This window comes from Pieris rapae, chromosome 11 (assembly GCF_905147795.1).
Source record: "Pieris rapae chromosome 11, ilPieRapa1.1, whole genome shotgun sequence".
NCBI lineage: Eukaryota > Metazoa > Arthropoda > Insecta > Lepidoptera > Pieridae > Pieris > Pieris rapae.
In genome coordinates, this window is record NC_059519.1 from 3778721 (window position 1) to 3801298 (window position 22578).

A 22578-nucleotide genomic window follows, 5' to 3' on the forward strand; every position below is an offset into this window, starting at 1 on the left:
ATTCTGAAATATTAACAATATTGACATTCCTATTAGATGTCATTCATTAGCGTTAATTAAAATGAAAAATCGTACACTAGAATAGTTTTCTTTACATGTTTATACACCCAATAACAATAATTGCTGTTTCCATAATCCTGTTATTTTGAGTATATTAAAGATTTGGGGTTTATTTTTTTCTTTAATCTACTTTATAACATGTATTTATTAATGTCATTCAAAAATCAATTTTAACAATGATAAATTTACCGATAAAAAGCAATCAATAAAGTGATTCCGATCATAACATCCAACCATTAGGTCCACCTGGCGCACCAATAAATAGTTGGACAAGAAAAGCAAAACGTATGGAGCAAAGCCCGGTACAAATCTGGCCAGTGGATAGCCGGCCTGATCGACAAATCCGGCAGATTACGCGCTGATACAGGGGCCATGTTTATGAGACAGCCGCTGGGCTACCCTGGACTATGCCGATAGGGTTGACACGTTGATGTCCTTTCAAACATTACCGCCTTCAACACCAAAGATAGCCTTATTATAATTGATTTAACAGTTGAGCCAAAACTCCCGTGACTCGTACCATGATTAACATTTATCTTTACAAGGAACGTAACGTTAAAAAGATTAAAGAAATATGTCAATATTTATCATTTATAAAGTAAATCAGTGAAACTTTGTAAATCTAACAAATGACAAATAGACAAATGAATGAAAAATTACGTAAAGGAATGCAGATAATATCAAATACTTATTGATGGATAGAAATAATTAATTATGGTGAAAAGTGTGTACAAATAGCAAAAGATAAATAAACGTAAGATAAAATACTTATAATAAATGTTATTTTATGAGTTCGAATGTAATCTAATAAAGACCAAACAGTCACCTACTTTAGTCGACTTACATATTCGCAAATACGGAACCACAAAAATTTATTAGCGCGTACAAAATATCCCAGTTTAAATCTCAAATAAGCGTGAACAGCGAACGGGGATAACAAAATTGTAAACAGAATTCGAAAACTTTAAAAATGGAATTTCGAATTCGGATAGCGAGTGTAATAAAATAAAATAAAAATGCAAATGTTATACTGTTGGCAACCCTGGTTCCGATACAGACGAGATAGAAGGTAGTCGGAATATTTCGGCTTACAAAACGAGTCCAAGTTTTAATAGTGTACCGTCATGTTTATGTTATGGGCGGAATCGAAAGAGGACAGGCCGAGACCGGCTGATATACTCCCCGCGTTAAAAGGTCACTGAATTTAAGATGCTTTGTGGATATAATGCAGGTCTTTTAGCGTCATATGAGTTTGGCTTCCCTTCGTATCTATTCAATAAATTGTCTACGTTTTCGAATTTGGAAAGCGATTTTATTGTTTATGGTTTATTTGACATTTATAAATTGCTCATGACAGTGAAGAATCTTAACTATAGAAGTGCTAATCTGTTTTTCTGGCACTCATAATAAATTACTACTGTGAAAAAATATATGTATAAAAAATATAATACATGAAACAAAGTTGTTCGAACACTTATAACTCGAGAATCGATTTGTTTTATTTGTCTCTGCCCTGAATAACGGAATACCTACCTAAAACATTGTAAAATTCACAAAAATATTAAATACAAAATGTCAAATATTTAATGTTCCTCACGTCAATTTCTTCGCTTTATATCAACAATATTCGGATAATCGCGTAATTTCGATTTTAAAAATATATAATAATGTCAGTAATGAACAGAATTGACATACATATTGGCTGTCAAATATTTTTACGTGCGTTTAGAAATATGTTTATCTTATCTTATCTTATATCTTTAAACGAGCAATTCTTGTATATATATATATATAATTGGAATCTCGGAATCGGCTCCAACGATTTTCATGAAATTTAGTATACAGAGGGTTTCGGGGGCGATAAATCGAATTAGCTAGGAATCATTTCTAGAAAATGTCATTTTATTTGTGTTTTTATCAATATATTGAATTGCTCGTTTAAAGATGTCAGTCAAATAAAAACTTAAACATGAATATAATTATCTTTATTCGATAATTATGTTCATATTTCATAATTTTATTAGTATGTAATTCGTACTTAAATAAAATTTCCAATAAACACGATTTTAAAAAAAAATACAGAGCTAAGCTCGGTCATCCAGGTCCTGATTAATTAATATAAGGAAAATGTATCAAACTACTTAATTTTGCAACAAGTAAAATCTTTGGTACTTTAATTAATAAATGAGGAAACCTGTTGTATTTGCTTGGTCAGCTAGTTTTTTATAATGAATGTAGTTTTGGTAATAAAATCCATTATGTCCCGTGTTTTATATAACTCTTAAATGTAAATAAATTTAAACAACTAAAAATTAGATTAAATAAAACTTAATCTACTTTTTCTACTTAGTCTAAATTATATTATAAATTGATTTTTGTAAATGTATGTGTAATAATCTCTTATTGCTTGGAAGATACAGTACGACACTTAGTGGTAATAATTACGACGCTCTCAATCTAACATTGACAAGGACAAGCATTCGGCAACGACTGCCGACCGATGCTCGTAAATTGGTCCTCTTAATTTACACCGTTTCGGGTGACCATCATGTCTATCATTATTTCCACAGAAAAACCAATGTTGGGTAAATAATGGTACTCAGTGGAGGAAAAGAACTAATGATGGATTTGAAGTCGCTATAAAAAATAAAAAATAAATAGTCTCCACATTAAGTTATTATTTTGTAATTTCAATAAAAAAAAATTATAAATGAAATGACGGGTAGAAAATAAGAACTGTATATTATATATAAATGTATATTATATAATACTTAATAAAAAAAATATTTTTCGAAAATTGGTTTGTTTAGATACCGGTTCACTTATCACACTATACGATTTTTGTTGACAAGTATCGTTGTCATTATCATTAATATATTGTATGCACAAAACCCTTGATTAGTTCTCGGAGAAGTTGTGTGAAATTTCCTCCATGCTTCCTTACTCCGTAACTTGACACCAATGACGGTTTGTATAAAAAACAAAATAAAAAAAAACTGAATAGAAACACTTAATGAAAGTGCAGCCCCTCACTAAGATTCCCTAAGTCATGGGCAACTAGTCTTTTCTATATATATTTAAACTATTGTTGCAAAAGAATAATTTAATAATTAAAGTATAAAGATTTGAATTGTTTGAGTTGTGAATGATCTGGTGTGGTCGGTGTTTGTTTCCAAAAAAGTCTCCATAAGTTCGATGAAGACGAAGAGGAATATCTTTTAATATTCGTAGCACTGATGCAACCTTACAATCGCAGAGCAAATCATCATTATTTAAGTCGGGATCACGGGGAGTATTTAGTACCTCGTTATTAGAATACGCGTATATGATAATGTCCTGTGTTCTACGAAATGATGTTGTTTCTACCGGCAATAGACTATCCGCAAGTACTGTAGGTTTGCTCTTATTGATAGGCCGTTGTCGTCTTGAGATATCGCCTAGCAATTTGTAGTGTCGACTGAATTACGGATAATCAATTAGTTCAAGCCGTCTAAAGAAAAATTGCTGTTGATTTTAAGACGACAGCCGATTTGTTTTGATCTTTCGGAATTTTCACTATGAGTTAATTTATATACATTTGAATACCTTAATTATTCGTATTAAAATAGTATATAGTGTCGTTGAAAATTGTTGTACATACTTCCTTTAGTTTAACTCAAGAAATATATTTTTATATTATAGTTTCTATATTTAATATTTACAAGAGGTTTCATTGATTTTGTTCCTTTTGAAAAAGATCACTTGACTTCCACGGCCCATGATTCTCTTTTTTTAATACAATTTAATTCTCGAGACGATGGCAAGAGACCGGACGGTATGAGTTTGATTCCATTGAAGATGGATCGGTTGCTGGTATGGGATTCCACCTGTTCAGACACACTGGCCCTTTCATATATTCATTGTGATGTGAACCGCGTGTGATGCGGCTGAAAATGCTAAAGCCTACAAATACAGGGGTCTAGGCTCTGAATATGATTTAGTCCCATTCGGTGTCGAGACCCTTGGTCTGTGGGGTCCTAACGCTGTTAGGCTTTTTAGTGAAATATCAAAAAGTTTAGTCGACATCACAGGAGAACGAAGAGCTGGCAGCTATCTCGGACAAAGAATTAGTTTAGCTATTCAAAGGGGGAAGGCTGCCAGTATCTTCGAAACCTTGCTTAAAGGGACTTCTTTCAATAATATATTTTAATATTTAAATATTATGGTTAGTTATTAGGTATATTAGAATTAACTACAATTATATTTCTTACATATATAAACTCATAACTACGTTGGTATAACTATTCCCCCTAATTAAAGATTTAAGGTAACGTCTGGATAGTATCGTTATCGTAGTATGCTTTTAAGTTACCATTGCCAAATCTAAATATTTATTTATGTTGCTCTCACACAAGAAGCAGCTGAATTAATAGTGCTTAGTGCAAATAATACACCGCCTAAGAGCAGCACTGACACGGCCTACAGAACTACTAGGCTTCGTCCATAACAAGTTGTTCCTGCATAGGCTCAGTAAACCGATCACTAAGACATTCAAATCTACCCTCAACGCATAGGATTAACGCGTATTTACTGCAAATTAACCTAGCAATTGATGCCCAATTGATCGTCTAATGGGCACATATGGCCATTATATTAAATCAAACAAGCCTGATAGCACTTAGGGTACCTGCACAAAGACCTATTGATTTAAGGGCACCGCTTAGTGTATTATGGCGGAGATTGATGGTGTGAATTTGAACGACTGATTATGATATTGCAGTACTGGTTCAGTTTAATTTTGATTGCAACGCTAAGGCAATAAGTCGCCATAGTTTTCTGTATTCGTCGTGTGTCCCTCTCCTGATGTTTTTTAACGCAAGTACCAGCTGACCCAATTATTATTATTCCCGGAATTGATTCTAGGACTATGGTCTCGTATAATACACGATCATACAATGGCGATTACAAAGACTTAAATACAGAAATAAATTTTGTTTATATATAAATGAATCATATTTCTGTAGCACAATTATTTAATACCAACATTTAGGTGAAGGTATTTTTTTAATAATATATAAAGGTAACCGTTATAGTTTTACTCATTTTACAATGCTTAAAATATTTACGGTCAGTACTAACTGAGTCGACTTTAACCCCTAGATGGGACAGAGGGCGTCCACTGTGAGTCTCCATTCCGTTCGGTCTTGAGCCTCAAGTTGCACGCTCTAAGTCCTTCCGACTCTCTTTGCATTATCTGCAACTGTGGTGAATGAATAATAAATATATTTTGAACAGTAATCGTCCTTATCAAACTGATAACAAAACTCACATTATAGAACTTAGGTAACTAAACAGCTAAGTAACAGAGAGATATAACCGAAAATAAGTGGATTAGTAAAACTAGTAACTAACATTCAGCCGCAATCGCGCAACGATAATACCAATAGTAAAACCCGCGGATCTCACCTGACTAACTGCTTCTAACCGCCACTAACTGGTTCTAGCCGGGTAAATAGAATGCCTTGCGGGAGCGGAAGCGGAGGCGATTGCGTGAAGCCTCACGCTATTTGTGCTAATTGAAAAGTTTACGTATTCGAATATATTTCATACAATGTATAAACGTTATTGGATTTGAAGTGAAAAAATCACCATCAACCCAGTTCGAGTGACAGTTGTACGAACTATGTAGTAAATTGTGTTATGGCGTTAGTGCTAATTCAAACAAATTTCAAGCCATGAATATTTAAAGATTTTCAAGAGAGAAACAACTAGGTAATGTAGTGTAAATTTATTTATTTTTTACATTAAGTAATATTTTTTTAGTATGATTAATTGAAAAACAGGGACAGATCGCTTCCGCAACCGGGCCGCGCTCTTAGTTACAAAACTAGCCTAATTCTAACTAGTTTGAACCGGCTCGAGCCGCCGCGCGTCAGTTTTGAGCGCCGTAATCCTGTACAATCCGAGCTGCTAACTTTGTTCTCTTATTTGCTTTGCGGTTCACGCATTTTGCCACTCACTTTGTTATCAACTTGATGTATGTGTATGTTACGTTTTGTTCTTTGACAGCATCATATCTGTTTGTAATTGGGTCACATTAAGAGTAATAGTGTTAAAAAAGTTATTTGAATAGATTTGGTTTGAAAGAAGACTTGTGACACATCTGAATGATTTTTGTATGTAAACATTTGGTAGTCAATAAAAATTATATATACAGTATCTATATTACATCAGATGACATGGAAACATGTATAATATAAAGAACTTTCATAAAAATAAACGTACCTGAGAATAATTACTATCTACCCTTTTAGCTAAATGTCAGTGTGACCATAGAATCACAAATGTTCTAAATGCGGGTATAAAGACGACTTGCTTAATGCCGCGTAAGGATATGGATCAGTGCATTTCTAGATGTTAAGAATAAATGGTTTTTCCTTACGTAATTGATGTTATATTATACCTGTAAAGTAAACAATACTTTTAACCATTCCTAAGTTCAGCTGCACGGCACTGAAATAGTTTATAAAATAAACACACGCCGTCGACTGTATGGGCCCTAAGGCAAGAAAGAAAGTTAAATATAAAACTAAATAAATATAAACTTTATTTTACACTATTAATGTTAGCACATAGAAAAGATGTCTATTATTAGTACACAGCCGGGGACACTACTCTCAATCTTAATAAAAGTGGAAATTTACTTACCAGACACATAAATGACATCGTTTTATTATTGTAAAATATTAAATGGAATAAATATAAAAATGTATATAATGTTCACAAGAACGCTCTATGAAATACTAAACATCTAACACTGGCAACTTTATGTAAATCGAGCTTAAGCCGGCATGAACCGGTTCACACCGGCGTAAACCGGTTAAGGCGGTTAGAGCCGCCGCATGACGGCGCAAGTTTGTTTTGTCACTTACTTGTGTCGGTTAATAGTAAGTTAAGTGGGCGTTTAACGCCTCTAATTGAAGAGATTTAAGTCGTATTCTAGTTTTCTTTCAGCTAAGCTACATTATTATTGGGAAGACAATAGTGACGGCTCTTTTTAAACAATAAAATCCTAAACCTCTGGCATTGAGAGCGTTAATTGGTGAAATTATCACTTAACAACAGGTGATCAGCCTGTTCTATAAAAAAAATTTTTTCGTTTAACTTTTAAATTTGTCCACCTTTCTTTGGTCAGAAAAACTATGCATGGATGTTTTGTCTAATAAGTGTAGAAAATATAAGAGAAATTAAGTGTTTTAAAATAACTAGTTTAAATTTTGTTTTTTTGGATTTTTGCTAGTAAAAATTGCTTACGAATAATTAAATAAGTAGCTACTAAGTAAGTAAGTACTATTTAAGTTTCACCGTGTCGTCGCTTATCTTTGAAAATAATCCCGGAGTGACGGAGCCCGTCGCCGCGGCCGGTTGTCTCCTAGATGAGGATTACCAAAAAGGCTTCTTAAATAAAATTCTGAAAGACTTGAAGATTTTTATTATTTGGGGATATTCCAAAAATACCATCAACTTAAAGGAATTCAGTGAGAAACGAGAAGTTTTTTTTTTTAAATTTTTTAAGGGATGGGCAAGAGCTCATCTTATGTGATACACCATGGACAAATGCCGACTTTAAAAATTTGTACGCTTGTCCTGTGTCAAAGTCGAATTGGTTCGGAGATACTTATTTAAATTTTAAAGTACTGTTTTGAAAATAGCCTAATATAAAAAAAATATGACAGCTTAATATGAAAAATAAATCATTGGTACTCTTTAGGTCTGAGCTTCAGATTTCTGTATCTGTTTCATGATTATTTGTGTTATAGGCAAGTATGTTTCAGTCACATTCCGTTGACTTTGTGGGTTTTTTTTCAGGCCAGTTTGCTCAGTATGTTTTCCTTCACTTTTCAAGCGAATGTTAATTATATAGGAAGAAAGTCCATTGGTACACAGCCTGGCATCGAACCTACTATCTCAGGGATGAGAGGCAAACCACTGGGCAAACACTGCTTTTTAGCTTAATACACTGAATACTTCAAGCAGTGGTCGTAAAGTAGATCAAGGTCAAATATTGAACTGCTTTTACGACCTAATTACTACAAAACAGATTAGCTTATATGTATATGGCATATAACTAGCTTAGAATTAAATTTACCAGTAAATTTATGTAAGGTAAAAAGATCCTAAATGTAGCTTTTCTACTAAGAAATTATCGTATCCATCGTATAACATTCAACAATCCATTACCTTAATTAATAATGCAACTTCAAATCGAATAGGAGTCAAATAGTTGAGAGCATGAAGGGTGTCCATTAATCACTTCATTGTTGGACTCGGGTGACGACGAGTCACAGTATTGTGGATTTGTTGACAGGGATCAAGCCGGGCCAGATAAGGGACTATTCTGATGTTAAGATTGATATGGCAATGCAGAAAGTGCGAAATTAATAGATAAAGATGAGTCATTTAATTCAATAATTGTTATTGAAATAAAATATTTCAGAGAAAAGTCGATTAGTCTTTCTTTGTAATTATTTCTAAATCCTAGACTGACTAGTACTAAAAGCCTTCTATAGGTACCTAAGCAATCAATATTATCGCTTTTACCAAGTAATTAGTAACATTAATGAAAATATTGAATTAAAATAATTGTACATTGTTGCACCGTTTTCCTATTTACGGTAATTTTGTCTATTACGTTCTTAATATTGTCTAATTTAACATTCAGTTTGTTTTCATGTTTGCTTGCGTTTCATTTTTTTTGTTAGTTTATTATTTTATGTCCTAATATAAGAGTATGTGTGTGTACAATTTGTGAATGTTTCTTTTAAGCACACATGTTAGGACTTATAAATAAATTACGCCTTTAGAGGAAGAGACTCAAGAGAATTGTATGTATTAAACTCCCTATAGTGTGAATTAACATTCGTATTTAAATTGTCAAGGTGTTTCAGAATAAGCCGGTACATTCTCGGTCGCCGCAAACAATCACAAATGAATGGTCGCAAGACAAAAGGCGAGTTCCTTTGTACTAATGAAGAATGGTCATCCTAACTGTTGTGCTAGTGTGTTAGGCGTTAGATTAATTTGAGGCCGGTGTTACTGTGCGACCACACTTGACATAAAACAGCGAACGCAAAATGTAATACAGAAATATCGACTATATGTGATAATAGTAATAAACTGGAAGGGAATGTTTTATAGCCAGTCATCTTTCTTTTGTGACTACTTTACTTTTATCTTACTTTTTTAATTATTGTCGACGCCAGTATTAACAAAGTAATTATATAAAATAATTACGATAAACAATATTTAAAAAAAAACATCTTTGATTCTTTTTAGTTTCAAAACACTTACGTGCTTGATTTAAAAAAATATATATTTTCAGTTATGCATATAGGAATTGTTGTAGTGTAGTCCAGCAAAGAGCAGACGAGAGTTAATAAATGAAAGTTGTTTTTTTATTTTTCATTAATTCTCCCGACACGATGTTACGCGCCGAATGTGTGGCCGTAGCATAACAAGATTGTTTGTTTGTGAGGGCGCGGTTACGCACGTAAGGAGCAGTGACTGGGCTACTTCAACTTTCCATTATTAAAATTGAATCCCGACCACTTCCGAGGGTCCTGCTGTCCCAATTTCATTAAGCATTTTAGCACATATTTCTGATGATGTTTTAAGGTTTCGACACCACAAGCTTATAACGTCGTTATAAAATGTATCATCACCGTCATTAAATACATTGAATGCGTAAACAATGGATACAAATTAATAGCCGGAAACCAATTTTCTTTTTATGGCGAATTTCGATTAAGTAAAAATGAATGAAATATATTAAATAGTGTAATAATGGAATGTATAATTATTATTTTGATTAAAAAAACATTTTTCGGATCTGAGTTGTCGGCATACAGCACATAGGGTGCCGAATACTCGGATCCGAGAGCTAGGGATGGCAATAGTTAAAAAAAAAGGGACAATCGCACGGTTCCGAGTGGACGGCATCGCTACTATGACCCCGATCCACTCGGATCCGAGAAAAGAGCATTTAATGTGTGAAAAGTCGAAAGTTTCATTCAATAATCAAGGGTTTAAAGGCACATTTCTGCGTCTGTTGTATGATGTTTTTGATAAAATTTCAGCAATTTTTGGTGATCCACTTTTTGTACTTTAGTTCATCACCTTATTATTTTCTGTTATTTCCTTCATACGATTGCTGGTGCACAGCACAACGCCAAGCTTTAGAATTGCATAAACACCTGACGAAAACATAAAAAATCCTCCCCCATTTAGAGCGAGAACACGCAGTCTTACTAAATAAATAGATAAGCAGAGTGCTTAGCATCACAATGATTAAGAGATACGGTCGTAAAAGCGCTCATTAGGTGGGGAAGAGTATAATTAGCGGCATGGACACATAAACATGTCGGTAATACACGACCTCCCAGGTGCATCGTACGTCTTTATGATACACGCTGCGAATTTGATAACGTTGTTAGTGTATGAAAAAATGTATTACGATTTCTAATGAATGTTTATTGTTATTGAACGGAATTAAGTAGTAGAAAAGAAAAAAAAATACTTTAAAATGTCAGTAATTTAATCAACACACAAACATGATAAAGGACAAATAGATCTTCTTTTTTAAAATTTGAAATTTATAAACAGGTATGAAAAATATTTCATTTGATTCTACGAGACGCATATTTTAACAGGTTAATAAGTATTAAGGTAACTGGGAATTAAATAAATTAAATAAAAAATTGAAAGGGTTTAAGTAAGAATTCAAATATACTTTCAAGCAATTACTTTTTTATCAAGTAAAAATAATGTTTATGTTACTCACTCCACTGTCGTGAGCCTTGGGCTTTGTCAAAAAACAAAAATAATTTGGAAAACTGACCTCTTCAAGTATCGTCAAAGCCTTAAAAAAAACTGCAACACCAATTTGTATACAAAAACTGCAACACCAACACCGACTCATATGTTTTTTTTATAAAAACAAGGAAAATATTACTAATGTTTTGGATTGGAGAAGGGATTTAATTTCCCCATTCATATAATATTAAGTCCATTAGCATCTAACATTAATATATCAAGCCGTTATCAATTTATGGTCCCTGTGTATCGAAACTTGCTCCTCTGCATCAGCCCCAAACTGCACAAGTTCCTTCATATATTAAAACATTCTGATATTTAGTGCAATGCTGCATCGATGTATGCTAATAATACCGACAATTAATTATATACTTGGCTTAGTTCTCTTGTAATTTAAATCAATTTAATGTGAATTGTTCGTAACGACCATTGTATGACTGTTCAATGGCGAATGTTAATTTTGACCAAGCCAATTTTCTGTATAACTTAAAATATCTAAGTATCGTAATTGTTTGCATACCCTCTATTCGGAAAAAATAATTCTTGTTAAACAAACAAAATATTGATCTCGTAAACACTTGATCTATTGTAGTCATTAACTACTTAAGTGTACAATGCTTGATTTAATCATTAACTATTAAATTTATGAACTAATTTCAACGTTGCAAAGTAGAAATTTGAATTATTTTATAAAAGTATTATGGAATTAACTTAGTTATACACAAAACATTCTAATTGTGTAAAGGGAAATTAGCAACAATACCGAGAACGCACGATGTCAATAATATCAAAAATAGGACTTGCAGATAAATTATTAAAAAATGTGACGTCACATTGCTGACATTAATTCATTATTTTGTAGGCATCGGCCGTTTAATTTCAAAATTAAAGTCTACTTTTTGAGTTCAATTCTAGATCAATAATAATAATAGCCATTCAGTTCAAATACTTAAAAACATTTAAAACATTAATATTTAAATCGTCTTCTAGGAGTGTGCCTTTTATAACAAAGGCCTACCTACTCCAGACATATTATACTACGATGATTTAATACTTAAATTGTTAAATTTTGTATAATTAAAATAAATTAATAAAATAAAATAAATAAGGAAACGGTTTACTTTTTTTTTCTTAAGCAAAATTTCAATAAAATTATAAATGCTTCATAATTTCCTTCCATTATGTCTTAATTTTCCAAAACAAAGGGCAAGGAACTTAAAAAATTACGCTCGTAAAAAGTAGCAACATTGTCACTCCATTAGTGACATCAACGCACACCGCTCTCAATCAATTTGCAGGAAATCGCCAGAGAGAAGTGATTTTTAATTAATTTTATGAGTGAACATCACTGGGTTAGAGAAAGCATTGGAGTGGGTGATATTTTTCAAATATATATTTGATTTTCAGTTACAGTTACAGTTATACTGTAGAAAGTTTGTGTAGAATTTAATAATCATTTAATCGTTCGTTATACCTGTAGTGACATCATAATCACTCATACATTAATTTTGTACTTGTGTGTAGTAGTCATCATCAACCGTTTGCTTTGTTTGTAATATTTTACATGTTGATTAGTCTAGACCAACCAGTACTTAGCGCTCATAACAAATGAAATATATTTCTTTACTAAATTTTTATTAACAGTAAGGAAAAGGAAGACATCACTACGTTGACTTCATCCGTACTACAATAAATACGAATACGTTAAACTTGTTTTTTTTCTTAATCTATGATTACTAATTCTGTGTGCCTACGGGCAAAGGCTTCCCTTTAAAAAGAATACAAAACCTTAAATAAAATAATCTTCTGAATAGTGCTTAAGTTATTGATATATTATTTAATGTTACTGTTAGTACAGGCTGTAGTCCAAAGATGGCGTAGTTTTATAATAAGTTTCATTGTTTGATCATATTGAAATTTTGTTTAATAAGCTACTGTGTGTATTTTGCTATGCGCAGTCATCGGCTCCGTCCACGCACTAATTCAATATGGTGGCGTAAGCCATTTGCGATCGCTTGACGCATAGCCCGTGAAAAAATCAATTATCATTTTGATAGCCTGTATCCTGGCATAGGGTTTATATGGATCAGATTCATAACGATGTTTATTATGCATGAAGCATTTTCTTGGCTTCAATACAATCACTCCACTTGTTTGTACGACAGCTGGACCAATTTGATGAAATTTGTATTCATGATTCAAGAATGGTTAAAAATAAGAAGATTTTTTGTGTTTAAAACATTTGAGTTTACAAGACGTGTGTCGGATCCGCTAGTAATTATACCTAAACAAACCATTGTACTTTTGCTTTGTTCAATATTAGTACACATACTACGAAACTTACCTTAAAACCTCTTCACGAAGATACTTATCGGAGATGTTATGAGGCAAGAGAAAAGTAGTAATATAATTAATAAGATAAAATATATCTAAGCTGCATCCTCATATTACAGTAACTCAATTAAGCAGATCTGACTTCACGTATCGCTACGGCTATTGTGCTGCTCATAAATTGACAAAGTGTCCAACTCTCATGAACACGAATAAGTTTATGCTTACGGTCAGTGCGCGGGACAGTGGAAACATACGAGACGATATTGTGATCGTGAAAGCGATGTTTTCTTTTGAATGTAAAGATTATTAACGCTGAACCCAGGACTAGTATTCTACTCTCAGTGGAACTGAAATATTATCTGCGACCCAAAAAGTGGTTTGGCCTCCGAAATAAGAATCCTTCCAGGTCCTGTGCCATCTCCCGCCAATCGCCAAAAATTGATGCCTATTAGCTGCAGCAGGCCCTCCACCCTATTGATCTAGCGATACAGAAGTAATTCGAAAGTAATGATATTTAAATAAATATGTGTACGTTATCTATGTTGACAAAATAAATGTGTATTGACCTTGTACTTTTAGTAGGTCTTAGTTTAATCGTGAACTACAGTTTTCAAGTCTAGTCTGATAAAAAAGCGTGACGTTTTGATCCCATTTAGAAACTGTATTTTTCTGACGGAGGTCCACAGGCACCAGCAGTGATTTAGCGTCCAACTTGGACCTTGGACGAGCTACGGAGTCGAGCCATGCTTCTGTCGCTAATGAACCATGAATTTCTATTTGTTGTTGCTCAGGTAATTAACTAATAGTTCCCTTTATTTACCCTATCTGTTCATTATTAAAACAGCAATTTATAAATAAATACTTTTTCTTGTCATTAGGATATATTTGTATTTATTTGTGTAACCGGGTCCTTAATCTACTGGTCTGATTTCAATATTTTAATAAAATATAGTTCAGCCGTATGAAGCAGAGGTCATAATAATTTACATGCCTATTTAAGGCAATTATAAAATATATCGTACTAATTTCCGTAATACAAAAATTAAATTTAAATACAATATATAACAAAACCTTCTCTTTGAAGTAAATACATTTAATATAAAAGCTTTTCAACATATCTTTTAGCTTTAATAATACTATTAAATATGAATGAAGTTAGGATGAAGGCGTATTATAAAAAGGACAATCATGTACATATAGCAACTATTTTTAATATCACTTACAACTAGGTAATCTCCTGTTACATATTAATTTTATTTCTTTTGCATGCACAATTATAGTTTTTATTATTATGTAGGTACCAATAAATTAAACTCTTAAACGTATTTATATTCTCATTTAATCTCTTTACAATTCCAGTATAATATTTCAATAATAATATTAATAATTCAATAAGGCAATACACAATGTATCTGTCATAATCATAAGCACATATAATATAACTAAATACTTTTTAATATGTATTACATATTTAGCGAAATTTTACCTGATTTGATAACCAAAATAAAAATTAGATATTTTGTGTGTTAAATGCGTGACTTTTCCAAAACTCAGCTAAATCCCTAAACTTTTCACTACACTGCTTTTGTCTTCTTGCACTCTGTTTCATTGTGGGATGTTCTAGAATTCTGCTAAATTTTCTCACGAGTGTTGTCACCGATTCCAAGGTAGACTGGTCTATATGTTCTGTGCTTTTGATGGTGCTCAAGTCATGAAATGCCTCCTCCATATGTCTGTCTATTTCACTGTCGTAGTGACTCTCTTCATGGACTGTATCATCGAATGAGAGGTCCGATGCTGATATGCTGCAATGCACTATTTCTGGGAGGTTGACCTTGGGTTTCCTGATACTACACGTCGATAACTTCTCGATGGATCGAAAAATATCATCAATTTTCTTACAGATCTCTTCAACAGATGATGCTGAGATAGCATTTTGGATGCATAAAAACTGTTGTGAGGATTCCTTTGAAGGGTCATGCAGGTTGGTGAGGAAGTCCTGGTAGTCAGCTGCCGTTTTTGTTGACGTTTTTGACAGCTGTCGGCCGAGTTTCCGTCTGACTTTCTTGAAGAGAAAGGACGAATCGAATGTTGTTTTCAGGTCCAGGCAGCTGAAGACTGGTCTTAATTTTGGCTGGTCATCGCGTTCGTCTACCTCCAGGTCAATTGGTATACCCCATTGTTCTTCGAGTTTTTTCCAATGTTCGTTTTCGGAGAGGATTTGGTCGGTGTCAACTATGGAATTCATTTTAACGCGTCGCGTGCTGTCTCACAAATGCAACTGAAGCACGGTAGATTTAATTTTTCTTAATTATCTTAATAGTAATGCTGTCTCGTTCTTTTCCTTGGTGCATTATGGGACAAACAAGTTATTAAATGAATACGCGCTAATAATGTTTTTACGAAATCGTGACATATGAATTTTTCTGTAATTTTATTCACTTTAGGTAATTAAATAAATATATTTTACCTTAAGAATGACATTTGTTTTGTAAATTAAATATGAGTGTTAATAAACATCTCAGTTAATATTATATTCATATTCATTGCATAACATATCAACTGAATATACATTATTTAAAGGAAAACCTACATGGAATGTTTTACATAAGTACATATACAATAAAAAATGTAAAACTAAAATGTAAATGTGTAATTCCTAAGAAACTATAATGTACCTATTTGGTATTTTGACCTTCAATTGCAGTAACTAGTCCTTGAATACATTTATACGAGTATTAAGTTTACAGTTGATATAAAGCTATAAAAATATGCGTTTGTTATATTTTGATCTATTTCATATATTTATGAATTATTTAAATACTTTTTACATACGTTAATTAGCTAATTTATTCTAAATAGTTCAACATATTGAAAAAAATAAGTGTGTGTACTTATGTGCACGCGTTACGCTGGTTTGGCGTAAAGTTAAAAATATTTTTAAATAATTTAGGCGTTGCCTACGTAGAACACGTAGAAACAAATTACCCTAACAATATAAAAAAAAAGTATGTACTATGTATAATACATTGAAAGTTGCATTGTAAGACATTATCTAGTTTAATAGAATTAACAAGCATTAAATTTTATTAACAATTAAATTTAGTGGCCTGACATTATGAGACTTGAATTACGTGACCATATATCCTATAACCCCTAGATGGGGTAGAGTATATCCACAGCGTGTCTCCATCTCCTACAGTCTTTAGCCTTGTGTTTGACCTCTCTCCAAGTCTTTTCGTCCCTATTTGCCTCATCTGCAACTGTACGACGCCATATCTGCCTGGCCTTCCGCTGTCCTTGCGGATTCCAATGAAGCGCCTGCTTAGGAATATGATATGGATCCCTTCGGACATTATGATACCGACCAATTATATTAGTAAAATAATGTTGGTAGCCTGAATTTGCTACCATACAATAATCGCACTAACACATAAAAATATCCCTATACTAAACAACAGTAATATAAACACACGTGTAGTTTGCATGAATTTATAGGAACATTCACTTGTGAGATACTGATTTAATTAGCAGCGAACCCGCTTTTAAATAGAGCTGTTTATTTTGTTTATCATAACAGGTGTAATTAAAACTAAGCGCTCATTATGGTGGCTGCTGAATGCTTAAAGCCGGAGATATGGGTTGATTTAGACATGGATTTAAAAACTATTGAATAAAATAAAAATAAAATACGTTTATTTTGGAACATAAGAGCACTTATTCCACGTCATTTAATTTGAACCTGTTGGCCATAATCAAATGACTTCTTAAAGTGAAGCTGGCGTAGATATGTGAAGGATATGTTCATATAGCTAATATAGATATAGCTCAAATTTACTATAGCATTCAAGAAAATTATTGTAGTAAATACTTTATAGTTAACTTTGTTCAGATTTTGTTCGCTGTCATGAAAACCCTAAAAAAGCATGTCATATTAATCAAAATATTTTTTTAAAATATTATTTAGGTTTATTAAGATTTTACATTAAGAGGCAAGCGGGCAGGAGGCTCATCTGAAGTTAAATAAACCCATTACGTTGCCAGAAGGCTCGCAAGTGCGTTGCCGGCCGTTTCTTTACAGTGTATAGCTTCAAGCGTAAAAAGGACAAGCCTAGAAACTTCGGGTTTTTTTCGGTACGAGTTTAATTTACATTTTTAAGTGCTACTCACCTGGTAACACTAAAACGTTTTCTTTACCTAGTACTTAGCGAGTAGCTTTCTGTCTGATGTGAATTCGTAGAAAAATTACGTAAAAATCATACAACCCGGCACTGCTTTTAATACATTTATATAAAATGTGACAAAGTTGGTTTCAAATTTGAACTATTAATTTATTTTATGAAAACTGTAATTGAAATTATAAATTGTATGGAGCTCAGTGGTATTACATTAATTAGTAGATTTACAAAGGGCTGTACACGTCAGCGTCAGTTGCTAATTTATACGCTTTTCAAACAAAAACTTTTTGTGAACTCCCATACATTTGTTTTGATTTGAGTTCCTGTTTGAAAATTGGAAAAACATATTATTATTAGTAACTTATTATACGGCAACAATTATTTTCGTACCTTATTAAATTTTGATTACTATAGTTGTTTTAAATTGATTTTAAAAATCATTTTTTTAAAATCCATTATGTCGTAGATGACTTACTTAATGTCACCTAGATGGAGCTGTTGGCGTCCATAGTGAGTCTCCATCGCGTTGAGCTTGAAGCCTCCTGTTTACCTTCTTCCAAGTCTTTCCGGCCCTCCTTGCCTGCAAAAGTACGACGCCAGGTTTGATTGATAGCCCCGATATAATTGGAATCTCTTTGGAGTGTATCGCACTTTCGTCGCTCGGTAATCAGTGTTTCTCTCAGCGCAAAGTTGCTCGTTCGAAATTTTTTAGATAGGTATAGATTCCCAATAAACGGCGAAGACGAAGATGTTGACGAAGACTGTGATGCGGATTATATATTATTATTATTATGAAGACATTAAGAACCATCTAAAACATACAAATTATTGTACTTCATAACACTATTCTCCTAAATCTTATTATTTATGTAAAACGAGGCAATTAAACGCAGCCAGCGCCGCGCGATGTCGTGTATCATACGATGTGCTCCGTAATCCGGGGACGGAATGATAATAACAAAAAACAATAAAAATAACGAATTACTGCACGGACCCGCTTGAATTGGAGGACGACGATGGACAGCGAAAGATGTGGACCTGTATATACTCAGTAACTTCTAAGTAGGGCCGCTATACTGTTCCTGAAGTTTTTATCCCGACGCTTTTTTATATAACCTCGATGAAACAATTAACAAAAACTCATTAAAGATCGAGACCACTGTTAGTTATTGTGATATTTTAAAGATGCCGTCATTGTCCGAGCTTGTTACTGCTACTGTCACAATGTATTTGTGGGTATGTAATAAAATTGAATAAACAACATTTTATATTTTATTTATTTTTGTTATAATGAATCACTTCAATTAATTAATGTACCCGCTTTACAGCTGTAATTGAAAGTAAAGTTCCCTATTTAGATTCAACTTTAAGTTTTTTCAGTTCACATATATATATGCTTTGAATATGACTAAATTCCATGAGTACGAAAATTAGGATCCTTCAATAAAATACCAATGTTGAAAGTTACTAAAGTTCGTACTCGCGAATCCTCTGGCATTAAAAGTGTCCATGGGCAGCGGTTTCACTTTACACCAAATGAACCTGTCCATTTATCCCTTGTTCTATAAAAAAAATCCAAACTATACTGACACATAGAATAATTTAATTTATAAACAACAGCGACTCCACTCCTCAAAATCGAACTTGTTCCGAATCCACGTTCTGTTTACGCTCATTCTTAATATGGGGCAAAACTGTTGGAAGAACAACAGTTTTTGTTGTATATTTTATGTTGTGTGACGCCATAACTCAAAGCTGACGTGTCACCCTGAGCCTGAGTTACTCGCTACTCCTTATTTACAACAGCGCAGTTATTTTTATTTATATTCTACTTTTATTGGTTTATTGTGTTATGGACTGCTTTAAGAGCTAGATTAAATCTATGGCTGTTAGTTAGGCGGTGGAAATTGTGTTTTAAAGTATGTGCCAAGTTTTCAAGGTCCACGCGTGAGAACATGTACATGGAAAGTAATATCATGCACTGACCCTAATTTCAATACAGAGATTTTTATATGTCAAAGAGTGATAGAAAGCTTCTTATCAACAAATTTTTGTCAAGCTAACTGGCTAGATTTTAACTACATAGTAGTAATAATACTTAAACAAGTTGTTTATATGTGGCTATAGAAAACATATCTCCCTATTTTTAGAATATATAACTAGTATAAATACATTTTAATAAAGTAATTTACTAGATAACTAGATTCCTACACTCTTAACCTACATAGCATAATCGAAATACATAATTATTTATAATTTAGAATTATTAAACAGAAAATTTAAACAAATATGAAAGTTGGGTACCTATGGCAGTATACCTTTAACATTGCATTTCCTAATAATAATTATAAAACTTAAAATGTTTCTTATACCATGCATAGTTTTTTTACATGATTTTAATACAAAAATTTACTAGATATTTAGATGATATATGGAGTGTACCCATTTTACATAAAAATAATTATTTTAAATAAGAATAATAATTTTCGCTTTTTTTAAAATTAAAATAGGCCAGTTTCACAACAATTTTACGGCTCATTCCGGCCACTGATACACATATTGATTGCCATTATTCCCCGACATTAAATCAAAACAGCGCATTGGCGGCTCTCATTACCCTTTGCTGTAATACATTCATTCCACAGATTAAATAAGCAGTAGGAAAAACAATCAGGCATCAGTGTGTTCTTTGGTTTTGTTCAATTACCTAATGTAACCTTCGACGTCACGGTTAGGAGTCGAACTCCGGAGCCTATGGTTTTTCTCGCCATGTGTGCATTAAACACTCACTTGTGCAGAAAAAGAAAAGACATCGTGAGGAAACTGCCAGCGACAGATGACTGTACTTGCCTCTTCAATTAGTAACTTCAAGTAGTAACGGACATTTTAGACAAAAAAAAGCCTAGCCTAGGCAAATATTCTGGTCCTAGACCTCATTTAATAATCTATTGCATAGACAAGTCTAGTTTGAATTGGCAGATAATAATGAATATTGAAAAAAACTATATTAATCTATACTAATATTATAAAGAGGAAAGGTTTGATTTTTTGTTTGTTTGTTTGTATGAATTGAATAGGCTCCGAAACTACTTGGCAGATTTGAAAAATTCTTTCACTGTTGGAAAGCTACATCATTCCTGAGTGACATAGGCTATATTTCATTTTCAAAAAAATAGGCATCCTTACTAAAATTACGATAACATTAACATTTGTTTATTATTTGATACAATTCTAACAGATGGCGCTGAGTTAAAGGTAGTAGTTTGGCAAGACGACGTTTGCCAGGTCAGCTAGTCTTTAATAATTTGAAGGTACAAAACGTCATCAGAGTTTTTTGTTAGGTGCTAACGCCATCTAGTTTGTAAGTAATTAGTGAATCCAGTTATTCGTTTTAGGTTCACAGAGCTGCTATGAATATAAATTGTAATCAGAATTATATTACAAGAACAACCATCTTAGAGGGTTATTTCCTTATCTCAAACAAATCGGTCAATTTGGCTAAAACCCGGCATGACATTATTACTACTGTAATTAGCCTGTGCCCACGGTTATAACTGGTTATAATCATCGATGCGTTGTTAAGATGTGATTTATGCCTCTCTGAACGCCAGTTTTTGATCAGACTCTAGTTTTATGGGTTAGATTCGCGATAATGTGCAACAATGTGGAATTATTACAATATTTATCTGATCGTACATTGCTGTTAAATTATATCAAGTGGATTCAACCCTCATAAATGGTCTAAAAATATATATGTATTTAAATGATACATATTATGTCTATGATTTCTGCTTAGCGGTACTTAAAGTAAGTAATTCTTACATATACATGAATATTTAATATCTCAAAGTAAACCTGTTTCTGTCTATTTTGTGCTAATCTTAAGTTCTCTTCTGTTTTTGGACGAAATATTTAGGGTTTAAGGGCACAGTTGGCAATCTAGTTAGACCAGTATAATTTGCTTGATAATCAGAAAAAACATCGGTGAAATTGAGTAATGACTCAAATTCCTTGCTTTGTACATTAACTAGAGGATACGGATCACTACTATTTTCTAAAATGCGTAATGGATCACTATATTTGTGCCAGGCAAAAAACAAGTTGAAGATTAATTTTTATATGTATTTGTCGCGCTCCTACAAGACTGTTATTCTACATTAATACAAACCATAACCGTAGTCCTAGAATGCGAGGCTGTGGGTAACCTACGTATAGAAATCCTCGGAGCATTGAGTTCCATGAAGTCTGCAAAATGTCCAAGAAAGTCTGTGCTTCTGGAAGTAGCAAGGCTGGCTTAGTTAACAAGGACTTTACGATCTAGTAAGATTCTTACGCCCAATCATAAATCCACAATCTCAGATTGAACAGCATCTGAGAACACACCGTGACAATCGATCGATCTCCTATCTGCATCCCAATAACAAAATCCTACGAAGACAATCAAATTTGGCGACGGATGGAATGCAATCTCTTCGCTCTTTACACTCATATTTGATAATCAATATAAACCAAATAAAGTAAATAAAACCGTACAAATAATATTAAAATATATGTTTAAAACATTTTTAATATAATAAAATAAAATATAATAAATAAAGCTTTTTAATTATTTAAAAAAACTGGTGTAGTTTAAAATCTTAAGATGGGATTTTGGCTAAGTTGAACTGTGATTTTCATGACGAAAAGATCTATGCACATACACACCGATCCGGCCTACCATAGATAACTTATATCGACAGATGGCTATTACAATCCGTCGATTGGTTATTGGCGCACTTTTGTTACTATTAGGATTGAGATAGGTTATTGGGTTTGGGCGCTAGTAAGAAACTGAGTCCACCAACCTTAAACTTTAACCTTTTAATAAAAACGTTATATGCGTGATGGGGTGTGTATAGCACGAATGACCAATAGAGACCTCACGAGCAATTCATTTACTTAATATTTAAGCAGCTGGCATTAAAATTCATCGGCATTGTTCATGAATCAGCCTATTATGGCCGCCTATACATCACTATCACTAAATCATATTTAGTGCAGTCATTACCATCCGACATTATTGACTGCCGTGATAAATAATCATACTATGTGCAAATTCTAATTTAATGTGCCTGTTTTATAACCACGCCAAATTATGCATACATTTATGTAATTT

General features: G+C 32.9%; 1 protein-coding gene across 1 annotated transcript; it reads right to left on the minus strand.

Annotated features, from left to right (window-relative positions):
• Positions 1-14566: 14566 nt before the first annotated feature.
• Positions 14567-15537, minus strand: LOC110997406. The gene has a single exon (XM_022265553.2). The coding sequence runs from the start codon at positions 15491-15493 to the stop codon at positions 14756-14758; it is 738 nt and encodes a 245-aa protein (XP_022121245.2). The 5' UTR covers positions 15494-15537; the 3' UTR covers positions 14567-14755.
• Positions 15538-22578: the final 7041 nt, after the last annotated feature.

Excerpts from the sequence above, each read along its gene's own strand:
- LOC110997406 (XM_022265553.2), bottom strand. The coding sequence starts at position 15,493 with ATGAATTCCATAGTTGACACCGACCAAATCCTCTCCGAAAACGAACAT.